We start from the raw sequence: 15,209 nt of genomic DNA, 5'->3' as shown, positions 1-15,209 counted from the left end.
ATGACTGATCACCTGGTTCACACTGCCAATTTATTATCAATTATTCATATTTAATCATTTGGACCACCGTGTCCAAGTCCTCCATCGACTTCGACGCTACAAGCACCAAACCATCTTGATGGTGGCCGGTGAAATGTGGCCTCTGCATTTCACCCATCCTGGCTTGTCCTTCCTCCGGGGGCACAGCCAGGAGCAGTGGGCAGCATTCATGGACGCGCATTCGTGGACCTGGTGATGAGTGTCCATCGCTGGTCAGACGATGATGGGTGCATGTTTTTTTGAAGGGGGTTCTTACTGACGTGAGGTGGAGGAAACCCCATGTGAGCACGGGGAGAACATGCAAACTCCACACAGAAAGGCTCCTATTTGGGAGATAACCCGCCCGGAGCACGGTGCCAACAGCGCCCAAGGCGGGAATCGAACCCAGGACCCTCTTGCTGTGAGGCAGCAGTGCAATGCACTGTGGGGATTATATGGTAATATGATAAATTGCAATTATTGCACACATCATCACATGCTTTTCATTCCTTTTATACTAATATATAAGATTTTACTAGTAGCCTTAAAATAAAATGCATAATAGTTTGATGGAGCGAAGGGACCTATTGGATTTTTGTCTCTCGAAAAAGGTTGAGTGCAACTGCTATAAGTTAAGGAACAGAATGAACGAATGGGCGACTGGACAAAAGCCAGTTTAAATGAGTGTGTTGTTTTACTGTAATGTGTGTGTGCGTGCGTGCGTGCGCGGGTGTGTGTGCGTCAGACGTCTTGCGCGAGCTCTGTATAGCGCCCCGTCGTCTGCCCCGCTGGTGATGTTAAGTCGGCCTCCGTTGACCTTCGACATTCCTCATTCGGCGGAAAAGAGCCGCAAGGTTATCTGGGACGTCTGAGCTGGCATTTGACCGAAGCGGCTTTCAGCTGGGAGAGTGGAGAGTGGACCTGACATTTAACTCAATCCTCCACAGACAAGTGGGCGTTGATGTGTATGCGTTTTCTTGCATTTGTGTATGCGCAATTGTGCGAATGGAGTACGCCTGTGTGGTTGATTTTTTAAAATGTGGGCCTATTTACCTGAAGGTGTGTTTGTGTCTCAGTCATGTCGTCATTTCTATTCTTCCCCCTCTTGCGTTCTCTCTCTCTCTCTCTCTCCCTCTCTCTCTCTCTCCCTTCTCTTCCTTTCTGGGTTGTTGTTGTTTTTTTTTTTTGTTATGCAGCAACATTCCCCTCGCAGGTTGTGTTTTTTCTGTACACACAGCTTTTCGCAGGCCCTCGATATCACACCACCAATATCCGCAGGCGGAGAGCTAACTAAGCCCTTTCCCCAACAACAACCAAGGAGCCTCGCTGAGAGTGACCAGTCATTTCACCGTGGGATCTCTTACTATCTATAATTGAATCACTTAAGCGCCGCCGACTATTAGCCGGCCAGAAGACTTAGAAGTGGAGAGAGAGTGGGTGAGAGAGAGAGAGAGAGAGAGAGAGAGAGAGAGAGAGAGAGAGAGAGAGAGGGAGAGAGAGAGAGAGAGCACAATAGCCGTGACAATGACATCATAGGAATACTGAGAGGCTGCACAGGCTCAATAGCACTCATTCAAAGTGGCACCCTCTGTTTCTCATAAGCCTTAAGTGTGTGTGTGTGTGTGTGTGTGTGTGTGTGTGTGTGTGTGTGTGTGTGTGTGTGTGTGTGTGTGTGTGTGTGTGTGTGTGTGTGTGTGTGTGTGTGTGTGTGTGTGTGTGTGTGTGTTTGTGTGTGTGTGTCTGTGTGTGTGTGGAAGGGTGAGGGGATTGTAGGCTGCGTCTGTGAGACTGAGCGTAATCAGGTGTTGGTTGCATGTATACATGTATGTATGTGTATCTGTGCATGCATCTCACACGTCAGATTGCATTTGACTCTGCGTGTGTGTGCGTGCGTGCGTGCGCCCGTGTGTACAAATCTCAGTCTCATTCTTAACCTCCGTCTGACACCGGCTTCCTCTCTGCATGAAGTCCCTGTAAAGTGAGTGCTGTGTTTCTAAACACATTATACTTCTTGGAAAGTAATTGCTGAAAACATGTGAAAGGTCCGTTTACGATGTTGTGATGAATTGTGGAGTCAAACCGTTGAAATGGTGAAACTGTTTCTCACCATTTGTGTGGTTCCGATTTTTTGGGCGGTGCTAAATCAGCGCCACCAGACAGCCCCCCCCCGCCCCCGCCGGCAGAAACCTGCAGAGGGCGTTGCGCTGTGATGTGACAAACTCAGAACACATTTATTTTCTCTTTCCAGGTACTTTAAGGTAATTGGCTGATCGGAGCAGCAATTGAATTAGAATTAAGCTGTTTGCCTCCAAAATGCATTGACCTATCAAGCCTCCTTTCCCCCCTCAGGCTTTTCACTTTGCCATCTGTTTCTGACAGTTTGTGTGTGTGTGTGTGTGTGTGTGTGTGTGTGTGTGTGTGTGTGTGTGTGTGTGTGTGTGTGTGTGTGCCTGTTTACGGGGCGAGACGCCTGCAAATTAGATTTATGTCTGTGAAGCCTGTCCGCGCTCGTCTCTTCTTTCCGAGCTGCGGAATACCGCGACGGCCAACACAAGGGCGGACGGTCGGCACGCAGAGCTTTTCAGTTGTTTCCTGTTCTGTCCAGAAGAGGCGTGGAAGGAGCGGGTGGGTGACGGAGCGCCAGCTCACTCGGAGCGCATGGCGTTCCGAGCAGCTGCTGGATGTCCTCGGGAAGCCATTCCCAGAACCTCAGGATGCCGCTGCCGAAATCTGAAAATCTTCCGCGACCAACCCCAAACCTTTGAAGACGAGATATGAGATACGATCCGGATCAAAAATAGGTCCGATAAATGAAGAATGGCACCTCATTTAAATCCCATGGCTTCGTTTTGTTAGTTCTGATTACTTTTATAAATGTGAATATTCATTTATAAATATTTTATGGTCATTTCAAACTTATTACAAAATTAAAAATTACAAAGTTTTTATTTATTTTTATTGTGAATGACCCCTCGTGGCCCACCTTCATACCTACCAGGGGGCCGCAGCCCACACTTTGGCAAACACTGTCGTAGGGCATACAGTATTATTTGTACAGTTATACAGCTAGCTATTTGTGAAGAAACTTGAATACCGAATATCTGTCTAAAGTGTTGCTCACATTATGTACAGAAAACAGTGAATCAGCCTCTATTGTACACAAATGTGTAATTTTAGTCAATATTATATATAGCACTGACCATTTTTTGTTGTTTTGGTGCTGTACTCCAACTAATTTCAAATGAAATAATAACTATGAGATTAAAGTTCGGACTCTGAAGTTTTAATTTGAGAGTACGGTATTAACATCCATGTCAGGTGAACAGTTATGGATTCATATTGTTTTTATGCATAGTCCCTCTATTTTAGGCGCTCCAAGTAATTGGCCACTTTTTCGTGGGCGAGTGTGTTTTTGTTTTATCGTTATTTCGTGGTTAAGAGTGACAACCGAGGTATAAAGATGTTTCCAAGTGTGACATTTGCAATTGGAGTCCGTCCCCAACCCGAGAAGTACTGTCATTGTCATTGAAACGGACCATCGTGATGTCGAAAAATCTGAATGTTTTCAGTAGTAGTGGTGCCAAATTCAGCTGGTTGGCACTTTATTAAGAAGCAAGAATGGACTGGCAGACAGCTGACGCCTTTAAAGGCTTGAAGTGGTGGAGAAAGACCTCTTTACAACTGGTGAAGAGATCAAGAACACTCTCCGGGATGTAGGCGTAGAATCATCAAGGCTATACCGGCATACCGTCGGAGGCTTCACCGCCAAATGCAAAACCCCTGGCAAGCCTAGAGAATAGAAAGGTGAGACTGCAGTTTGCAAAAAAAAAGAAAGTACTTGAAAGAACCCTGGAACAAGGTGTTGGACGGACCCGTACCGGAGTTTTGGGAAGCGGACGGCGCGGAGAAAACTCGGGAACAGCTCATGATCCTCAGCATACAACCTCATCCGCCAAGCATGGGGGAGGCGGTGTTACGGCCTGGGCGTGCATGGCTGCCTCTGGACGCGGCTCATTGGTACTCATCGATGATGTGGCTGAGGATGGCAGCTGTACGATGAATTCTCAAGTAAATAGGGGCCTCTTGTCTGCGCAGATCACATCAGAACTCATACGAGGGTGCGCCGCCATGCAGCGCGACATCGACCCCAAACATACGGCCTGAGCAACCGAGGAGGTATGGTGAAAACAAAAGGTGAAAACAAAACAAAAAAAATTTGAAAATTTATGTTCTCGGCCAAGTCAATCACCTGACCTCAGTCCAACCATGCGTTCTTTTCACAAGAGGAGACAAAAAGGACCGAAACGAGGGAGAAATGACGGTGGTTGCATTACAGGCGTGGCCGAGCATCACCAGTGAAGACAGAAAGCCGTGGGTCACAGACTTCAGGCAGTCATAGAATGTAAAGGATTTGCAACCAAATATTCAATACGGCAACTTTATTGACGTTAGCATGGATTTGTCTTTTGACACCTTACAGTAAGGGGGCTGTGCATCAAAAAGGACTATAAACCCCAAACTACACCTAAAATGTGATCTCCTAGTCATTGTTTCATTTCAAATCCATTATGTTTGAATACAGGGTAAAATATCAACGTTTTCTTTTCTTTCTTTTCTTCCTTTTCTTCCTTATCAAGCTTTGTATGTGTTTGTATTAGGTTAGGCTTTGGGGTTCGGGTTTTTTCGTTTATGTTCCGAAACGGATCAATACCAATCCCCATGGATTGCGAGGGCCGAAAACGTCTTCCTCTCACAAGTCACGTTATACGTTTTTCAGCCACTGAGCCGAAATGGGAAGAAGGTTGTTGGCCGAAAAAAGAGAGGGAAGGAGCGAGCAGGGGGACTAATGATGGGAGATTCCACAACGCTCTAATAGAGAATTGATAAGAGGTCGCGATTTGAAGTGGGAAGATGCCGAAACGGGTCGAGTTGTCGCAGGTAAGGAGAGGCGAATATGAGATGGACGGAAAGAAAGTGAGCGATCGGAGCCTGGGGGGGCTACAGGCGGGGAGAGGTGAGGGGGGCGTCCAAATAAAAAAGGAATAAGAGTGAAAGAGAGAATTTATTGAGGCTGCAGGGGCAAGAGCAGCGTGAAAGCTCTCTGATGGATTAGAGGAACGCATGACAAATGGAGTGGAGAGATGAGAGAGGGAGAGAGAGAGAGAGAGAGAGGGGAGAGAGAGGGAGAGAGCGGGGAAAAAAGAGCGAGAAAGGTGTAGCGTGCACTTCCCCTCGGGCCAGTTCTAAAAACACCGGCATCATTAGCGCCAAACCCCTTTCCTTTTTTCTGCACAGAACACCTGTGGCGAGGAGACGGACAGATGGGGACAGAGCGACACTCTGATGTCCTTAATGAGGAACTGAGTCGGAAAGAGAGAAGAGGCGCAGGGTGGAAAGCTGCGGAGGAGAGGAGTTTGAGGGTGATGGGATGACGAGGGGATAGTGAACGACAGAGCTGGCATTTTTCAAAGGGCGCAGGGAGCTCTGTCTCAATCTCACCGAGACTTTGGCCTGCGCAGCCCGCTGCAAATTGCACATGTAATGTTGAAGATTTGGTCACTGCCTGTTATACTGACACATAATGTGGGTGTGGGTGCGTGCGTGCGTCTGTAGTTGAGCTTGTGCGTCCGCACATACACAAAAAGAAAAACTGGCAGCTGCGGTTGCCAGATCTATAATATCTCAAATGTTGAGAGATTGCATGTCATTTGGATTGACTGTTTGGTTGTAGTGTAGTGTATTTTTTTGTATATACCCACAATGGCCACACTGCATATATCCACAAAAAAAAAAGATCATCACTGCCAACGAGGTGCACGGCAAACATTGGCGCTTAGTGAGCGAGAGATTATAGAGTGATTCTATCCAACTCCATTGGATCCAAGAGTAGAGCCCAACAAGTGGATGCAGAGGAGGTGGAGGCAAAGCAGGTAGAGCAGGAGGGATTGGCTGGTTAAATAGTCCGGCCCATAAAGGCGTGGAGGCGTGTGGCGCCGTCAAGTTGTCTGACAGAGCCAGACAGAATCAAGAACGGTGGGGAATTCAGGGGCGGATGCCAGTTCTACTCATTGGGCGCAGTGTTTGCCCAAGTACTAGTGCAAGTGTTAATTGTACTGCACATGCATTTGTGTGTGTCTGGGAGTGTGTATGTGTGCACAGTAGGTGTGCGCATTCACTTGTTTCACTCAAAGTATGCGCCCGTGTCCATGTGATGAATACATTTATGTGCCTGGGAGTGTGTTTGACAGTGTGTCCATGCATTGAGTTTTGTATGGCTGCTGCAACTCGTGAAATTCTAATTTCTCTCTGACGAATGTCTTTGTATTCCCTTTGTGCATCCGGGCTTTGGTCTGTTCCTTTAGACTTAGCCGCGCCCCAAAAGTGTCCCCACATGAAAAAATAAATAAAAATTGTTTCACGGTAATCTTTCAGACGAGCCGACTGAATATTTGATATTCCAAACCCGTCCTGTCTTATCTGCTCTCATCAAGATCCTTTGTCCGTCTTTCTATGGTCTCGGCCCATTGAAGTGAAACTGGAAAGAAAACCTCCAATTAGTCAGGCAATTAGAGCCTTGTTTTGTCTCCTCCACTCATCCTCTAAGTCACAGACTAATGGCTATTCTTTACTCTTCCATCTCTCATTTGCCCTTCACTAGCTCTATTATTGCTTGCTCCCTTTGTGGCTCCGTATGAAATCACTTCCCAGTGATATTCCCCGCCATGTCTTTTTTTTTTTTTTTTTCTTTCAAAATACAGAGCATCTATAATTCCTTCTTTATCTCCCCTGTTCATTTGCTATTTATCGCTTCCCCTTCATTCCTCTCCCCAAACCATTTTCTTCGTCTTCTCCCTCTTTATCATTTTCTCCTTTTTTTTTTTTCCCCCCAGTCTCGGCTGATCTCACCATCCATCACAAGGCCCGGTGCAACCTTTCTATCCCACCGTACATACACACACACACCCACACACACACACACACACACACACACATTTAAACAACCTACCTGTATTAATTCTTAATTCTTCACACCCACCGCAGTCTCAATTAGTATTCAGTATTGTTTTTTCGTGTTTTGGGGGTTTTTTAACTTTTAATGTCATAATTTAGCCTCTGCTCTCTGCTTCTTCACTTCTTTTTATGTATTTTGATCTTTTTTTGTTCATTTGACTTGCTCTATTTTATTCTGCCAAACAGCGCCCTGACTGCCTGTTAAGAAAAAATATGAAAAAATCTCACGAAAAAAAAAAAGGCCTCAGGATAGAAAAATAATAAGTTCAACTTTTAACAGACACGACAAAACATCTCACCGCTAATTTGGAACGAAATGCCAAAATGGAGAAAAAAGGTTAATCGCCTCAAATTGACATCAAATCACAGGGAGACGAGCGGCGCTACAGCATTAATCAAAAGGGACGGAAATAATGTTGTTTTGAATTGAAGCTACAGCTGCTTGGCTCGGCTTTTCAGTCCTCTTCTTGCTTTTTTGTTTTTTCTTTATTGCTCCCCTTCACTGTTGACACTTGGGCTGTCATCCATCCAGCCCACACGTCTCCATGGTACTCTGCCCTGCGTGTGTGTGTGTGTGTGTGTGTGTGTGTGTGCGTGCGTGTGTGCGTGCGTGCGTGCGTGTCTGCATGTGTGCGTGCGTATGTGTGTGGGCATGTGTGCATGTGCGTGTGTGTGGGCATGTGTGCATGTGCGTGTGTGTGTTTGTGTGTGTGTGTGTGTGTGTGTGTGTGTGTGTGTGTGTGTGTGTGTGTGTGTGTGTGTGCATGTGTGCGTGCGTGTGTGTGTGTGTGTGTGTGTGTGTGTGTGTAAGGCTCACGCTATCTGGTTTGCCTTGACCAAACAATCCTGTCAGTTGTAATGCGTGAAACTCAAGATTCCCTTAATGTATGTGTAATGTATGGGTGTGTGTGTGCGCGTGTGTGTGTGCGTGTGTGCGTGTGTGTGTGTGTGTGTCTATGTGTCTATGTGTGTCCATCTTGATTTAATTGCAGTGTGTGTGTGTGTGTGTTCCCCAGAGTGGGAGTAATTGAGGCGTCCTGACTCAGACGCTCGGCGGCGGCGGCGGGGGCAGCTGCAGCCGCGGCGTCCTGCATCCTGTCACTGCTGACATGGGGTGATCCGGCCCCGGATAGAAGCAGAGAAGCCTGAAAGGGACGATATAGCGAAGGGCAATGAAAGAGCGACGTTGCGTCAGCGCTAAACGCCAAAAGGAAACGCGACACGAGTCTTCTTAACCCCTTGTACTACGTTGGCAACATTTTTGACCTGAATTTGGGTGCTGGGCTGGTACTCGTTTCAGCCTTAGGCCAGGTGACTCTGCCTAATTTTGGGTCACACAGTTCTATACAGAATATTGATGTTTTTGTTTATGTCTATAACTATCACTTTGCAGTTAGTATAAATGAGTCTTGTTATTAAACACACACAAGTATGCACACGCACGCACACACACACACACACACACACACACACACACACACACACACACACACACACACACACACACAGCTCTCACCACAAACATTAAGACCATCCCCTTTCATTTGAACTAAATTTGTACTAAATATATTTAATCTTCAAAAAGATTACCAATGCCTCATAACCATAACATGATCTACCTTGTGGGAGTCGACTCTGTTGCTGTCTGAGTGGGGGCACTCGGCATTTACTCACTCAGCCACTCAGAAGCAATTGTCAGAAGAGGAGCACGAGCAATGAAGCCCTCGCTGCTCTAACCTTACACCGTGGTAGAGGCGGACGTGTCCGAAAACGGAGGACAGTGTTGAACGTAGTTCGGAGTACCGTGAATCACCCTCTGGTGACATCAAATCTGCCTTTAAACCGTTACCGCCGTGAGTGGAGAGGATTATTCTGGACAGCACAAACCCGGTGCTTTATGGTACTTTATATATTATGTACTAAATTGTGCTGTCTTGTTAATAAAAACTAATTATAATATAGTACAAATATGGAAACAAGTAATGGGCGTCTTCACTCTGTGTAGTGTGACATAATAGGTGACCACCCCGATGAAGGGTCTAACATATCGGATTTATTTTGGTATTTTCCGGCCTATTCTGACAACTCCTACGACGCGGCCCTTGACATCGACCAATAGGATGACGGAGTGCTCTCTGGTGCACACACCGGTAAACATGGGCGAGGAGAAACGGAGGGTACCGAGTCTGTCCGGGAGGCACGGGGAGACAGAATTTAATTCAATTCAATTATTGATCCGTCCCTTTTTTTGATGTGAGTTACATTTTGTCATCGTCGTGTCGAGGACACTGGGGGCCGCTCTTCATAATGAGTGCTATTGTGCCAAATCCGCCCCCCATCAAATACAAGACTTACATTGACACAAGATTAAATGTGTCAGGCACTAAAAACGCGCCAGCAAATAAACAACAACATGCACATTGTGACCATCACGGTCAGTTTGATGACAAGTTAGTGCATATTGTGTGCTTTGTAATGAAAAACGAGCGGCGTAGTTGCGAGGGGAATCTGTCCCATGCGGACCAAAAAAAACGAAATATCTGGTCAAGTTTTTTAACGATAGTCAGTGACATGATGTTCATTTGAAATAATGACTTGTTGAGGAGGTTAAATATGCATATCTCACAATTTTGAGGTGACTTTTAGGGCAGTGGACATTTCTGGCTGAAACAGTATTCATGGGTTGAACACCGGAACATAATACAAGGGTTCATCTGTTCAGAAACGGAGATCTTTGGCGGAAGCGGCCAACCAGGACAGATCGTCGGTTTGAGTGGCGGGGCCGACTCATTTGAACACGGCGCACCATGAAGTTTAATGCGGGCTGAGCGAAGGCCTCTCGCGTGGGCCTGGTCTTCACGGCTCCCCGCATCTTCTCATGGGAACTCTCTGTTTACGCGCGCGGTACCGTGTCCTTCCATTCATTTGTACCCGTGCTGTGCTGTCTTTCTTTGTTTGTTCTCTTTCGGAGCGTCCTCCTGTCTTAGATCTTTGGGGGAACAGGAAGGTGTAGGCTGTTCCAATATATCTTGGGAAAGGGCAAACCAGGTGCCCGGAGTTTAATGGGCCACTTGAGCTCAATGAGTGCCGTTTCAGCGCCAGGCCACGTTCTATATTCATGATGGAATGACCTTAGCGCACTGTCGCTGCTCCCCTGCACCTGGAATGATTTATGGGATGCCGGGTAACTGGCTGATGCGGTGTGTTTGTGCTCGGGGTGGGGGGTGGGGGGTGCCCAACGTGAACATACCCTCCAATAGCATTCGCCCTTCACTCTCAGCTCGGTCGCTATATGTTTTGCTTTTTCTTTCCAAAGATCAACTTTTATGCACCGATGTACCTGTTCAAATGTTTGAGAAAATGCTTGAGGATTCAACCTGATTCAGACTCTAATTGACAGAAGTATTCATGCATATTGTGATTGCACTAATAATTGCAATTGCAATACCGTACAATATCCTTTCACCTTCCGTTTATTACATTTTTCCCTTTTTGTCTATTTTTATTCTTAATATTTGTTTTCGCTTATTCGTTTTTCCAACCCAAACAGAGTACCGAGTCTTGGATCAGATAATGGAAGCGTTCTTGTACTGTATATACAGTATATCTAAAAAAAGACACCCATCCAAAAGAAAAACACCTCCTAACATTATTATTTTCAGGACAAACCGAATAACATGCAAACTGATCCATGTTTGTGTTTCTCATTTTCAAATAGCTTTCCCTCATATTTTCTTATTATCTTCTCGCCTCTTGTTTTGTGGGACTCTTTTCGATTCGCAGCGCAGCGTTCGCCTTCATCAAAGCGAGTGAGCGTGTCTTTGCTCCCATTCCGAACGAGGGATGTGGAGAGAGAAGACAAACAGAAAGGAGAAAAAAACAAAAAGCCCCGAGATATATCACGTTATCCTTTTGAATCCGAACACATGAATATGGAGGAGAGGGATGACTGGAGTTCACCGTGACTAATAGTGTTTTACAAATTACCGGGCTGCGGTAAACATAATTATCCAGATTCCTGTTTATGGAAAAGGGGGTTTTCCCACCAGACCCTTTTCCAGCGTGCGCTGTATATCACACATGCTACACAAAGTGTGCACTTACAGGCACGCATGTATCCAGAGTCATTCTTAAACACTCCCCGACTGATTGTCTTGTGTGTGTGTGTGTGTGTGTGTGTGTGTGTGTGTGTGTGTGTGTGTGTGTGTGTGTGTGTGTGTGTGTGTGTGTGTGTGTGTGTGTGTGTGTGTCTGTGTGTGTGTGTGTGTTTCTAGTCGTATTGCCTTCCAAGGCGCATACACAACAAACCTCTTTTTTTTTACTCCCTTTTGCCACTATGGACGAGCTCCCTGGATTTTACTGAGCTTTTGTCAGTTTTAAATGTGGACTTGAGGGTGTCCAGAAGAGACATACGGTTGTAACTGAATTCAAAGTTTGTGTATTCGGGATGTACAAGGATCGAAAAATCATTCGCCGAGGGATGATCGTTGTTGTGCTTCTTAAAGGTCTTTAAAGATGATTAGAAACTTGCTGGAACAATTGAGTTAACATGGACTTATTTCTATGAAATGCACTTTGCTTGTTTATTGATATTATTTGATTACCTTGAATTAATATAAAGCACTTTGAGTAGCATGTTGTGTATGAAATGTGCAATACAAAAAGTGGTTATTATTATTATTATTATCATCACTGTTGTCATTTTTATTATTATTGTTGTTATTTTTTTTATTATTGTTATTAATATTATCATTGCTGGACATAACTTAATTTTTTCATACATTTTGGCAATTTTCTTTCTTTTATTGAACCTCTTTACTGGGTCATTACTTAGAAGTCAGTTGCTGCTTTATGCTTTATCTCTCTCTCTCTGTCTCTCTCTCTCTCTCTCTCACAGCCTGATCTCATCCAGACAGTACTATTTTGAGATCCTCCACAAACAGGACGACAAAGGCTCGGATCACGTCGAGGTTGGGGTAGGTTGACCGGTCAAAGCCTCATTTAATCTGAATTTCAATAAATGAATGTCTCTTTCTTTCCTTAAGTTATGTTTTTTTTTTTGTTTTTTTTCGTCTTTTACCTCAAGTGACACTTTGTAAGTTAAAAAAAAAGTTTGAACTTGGTACCCAGGCATGAAAGTTAGCATTTTACTTTTATACTGTTCCAAAAGTGAAAGGAAGAGGAAAAAAAGTTTGCGTCAGTAAAAAATAAAAAGCCTTCGGTCCCCATATAGTGCGAATCAAATTTCAGTTTAAAACATTTCTTAACCATTATTTTTCTCCATTTCTACCATTATTCTTCTTCTTACGATAATTTTTAGCTATTTGTGTGGCTCCACTACTCCCCTCTCTCATTTCCCACCTCACCTCTCTTCCCTCCGGTCCACCTCCCCCTCTACCCCAGTCTCCCCGGTCATAGAACGTCATCATCATTATCATCAACGTCAACAGCAGTGGGCTGGAACTGCCGTGTCGTCTCTGCTTCCTCGGTGTCATATTTTTCATTATAGTTTAGTGTTAGTCTCTCTCTCTCTCTCTCTCTCTCTCTCTCTCTCTCTCTCTCTCTCTCTCTCTCTCTCTCTCAGGACCTCCACTATGCCTTTATCACCTGTTTTTTGTCTTCATCACCTGCCTCTCTGTCTCTCTTTTATTTTCGCTCTGTCTGTATCTGTGGTGGTGCCGGGGTGTCGCTTTGGGAAAAACAGAAGTGAAGTCGTGTTTACTTTCTCCATGACTCCAGGAAGTACAGATATTAACGCTGTATTTCCTCTTTGTAGCAGGAAAAACGAGCATGCAAAACAAAGGTTTTCAGGAGTTGCAGTCCTGCTGTCCTGCAAAATGCAGGAAACTGTTTGTGCATTCCCAGTCAAAATTTTAGACTAACACATTTGAATGGCACACGTTAACGACATGTCAATGATGCAGTCCTTAGCATGCCCGTTCAAAAGATGGAAGATGAAACTGCCGGTTAAAGTCATACACTGGAGAAAGACAAGCATGCCCGCTCAATATTTAAGACTTTCTAAGACATTTTAATGGCACAGGTTTGACTAAATGTCAATGATTCAGTCATGTGTTCCACAATGGAAGATGAAACTGCCTGTTAAAGTCATACAACCAGGGAAAGACACTCGGTCTGGTGTACCCAAATGCAGGACACAACAAAGGCTGGGGAGTAGTTGCAAGGTTTATTGTAGAGCAGGCAGGGGTCAAAACCAGGGGAACAATCAACAGGAAAAGTTATCGGCGGGGAACCAGGCTCCAGGGGAACAGGCGGAGGATCAGGGTCCAGGGATCAGGCAGGGAATCAGGATCAGGGAACAGGCAGAGAATCAGGATCAGGGAGCAGGCAGGGAATCAGGCAAGGCACCCATCAGGCGGACGACCGGGGAGCTGGACCGCACGGGGGTGTCAACCTGACATGAGCGGAGCTGCTCCGGAGGACGACGCTGTAGGCGTCACTTAGGACTTGGTCTGCGACCAATGGCTGCAGACCAAGAGTGGACCGACAGCTCGGGAAATGGAACGGAGTGGACCTCGGGAGAGGCAGCTGACGGCTCGAGAACCGGAACGGACTGGACTTCGGAAGAGGCAGCTGACGGCTCGAGAACTGGAACGGACTGGACTTCGGAGAGGCGGCGGACGGCTCGGGAACCAGACAACTGGACCCCGGGAAGCCCCATTTTATTGAAAGTTTGTTAATATTACACGTGTCACGTATTCAAATTGCACCAAATTCGACACTGCACGTCCTTGAGTCCCCAGCAATACACCCGGCGAGTGTGAAGTAGATCGGTTGAACGGTTGTCGAGATAATCGAAGGAACACATTGGAAAACTAGGTCCTGGAAAACTATAAATAATCACAGAAAGATGTCTATCCGTCATTGTTGCCCCACATGGCATCAAAGGGCATGGCATCACCCGTCCATCCCTGAGAGTGCAGCTCCCACAGACAACGCTGTGAGTTATAACAATGAGAAGTTGTGGTTTACCGGCAAACATAGACGGTTGTTTCAAAGACAGGAGGGTTGCGCTCTGTCGACCGCATAGTGGTTGCTCTGCGAAACGAGCCACCAGGAGACAACAGACCGGGGGGAGTTGATGCGGCGTTCAATGGAAATGCGGAAAATCGCGCTGCGTTTCTGAGAACCTGGGAAACTGTAATACGTACCAAACACGACTAAACTGGACCCTGTGTATTGCTGCCTGCAGCTATATATACAGTATATACTGTATATATATTTTTTGTGATTATCATTAGGTTTTTTTGTTACTCATTGCCTCCGTTGCCCTTCCTGTCCCTGATCTGAATTTAACACTCAAATTTTCCATTTCCATACACTCTAAGTTCTGGCCTTGAGTCAACAGCTCGTGGTTACCATGGTGTTCAAGTTGAGACTTACAGGGCAAAATGAGGGTCACTGTCTGGCAGCGGTAAGGACCTGATGAGAGGGGTGTGTGTGTGTGTGTGTGTGTGTGCGTGCGTGCGTGCGTGCGTGCGTGAGTGTGTGTGTACACTTTTTCATGTGCATGTTTTAAAGCCTAATGATTGGAGCCTCAGTAACAACTGGACAGCAGATGTACAGAGCAGCTTGGGGGAAGGAGAGGGAGAGTGAAGGAAAGGTGAGACGGAGAAAGACAGAGAGAGAGCGTTGGAGCCCATGACTTGAACCATGCGCCTTCTGTCTCATGATATTTGTGATTTCAAGGTTTCGTCCATATGATTAGGAAGGTGTGGTGCTGCGGAAATTAACCTCCATCCTCAACCCCGTATCCATTTCTCTATTTCTCTATTTCTCTATTTCTCTATTTCCATTCTTCCTCTGTATCATGCCTTTTCCCCCCGTAGTCATCAGACCATCAAAGTGAGTTTGGGCCGAATCAGATTTATGAAGGAGATGAATATCACGCTACGAATCAAGATTATGAGTGGCTGCTTGCCCGGCTGAGTGCGTGTATGTGCATGTGATTGAGCGTACGAGAGTGTAAAGTGAAGTGTGTATATATGTGTGTGTGCGTGTGTGTGTGTGTGTGTCTGTGTGTGTGTGTGTGTGTGTGTGTGTGAATAGGCAGGGCCCTTTCCAGACACGCCGTCTTAACAGGGGGCCCCTGTGTGTGATTTACCAGCAGCATACATTTCACACCTTGACAAAACTAGCAGATTTACCGTGACCAAGCC

At 45.8% G+C, this 15,209-nt stretch overlaps 1 protein-coding gene across 1 annotated transcript in view; it reads left to right on the top strand.

Annotated features, from left to right (window-relative positions):
• The window catches only part of b4galnt4a (beta-1,4-N-acetyl-galactosaminyl transferase 4a), a gene marked incomplete at both ends in the record, with an annotated part of 171,415 nt that overhangs the window by 132,982 nt on the left and 23,224 nt on the right, over positions 1-15,209 (top strand). Inside the window, one exon of the mRNA XM_080002304.1 lies at positions 11,927-12,005. Within this exon, the coding sequence (XP_079858430.1) occupies positions 11,927-12,005 (79 nt within the window). The remainder of the gene's footprint in view (positions 1-11,926; positions 12,006-15,209) is intronic.

The sequence above is a fragment of the Zeus faber genome, assembly GCF_960531495.2.
Source record: "Zeus faber genome assembly, chromosome: 6".
Classification (NCBI taxonomy): Eukaryota; Metazoa; Chordata; class Actinopteri; order Zeiformes; family Zeidae; genus Zeus; species Zeus faber.
The sequence above is the reverse complement of the archived record's forward strand: the minus strand, read 5'-3'. Positions and strand labels throughout refer to the sequence as shown.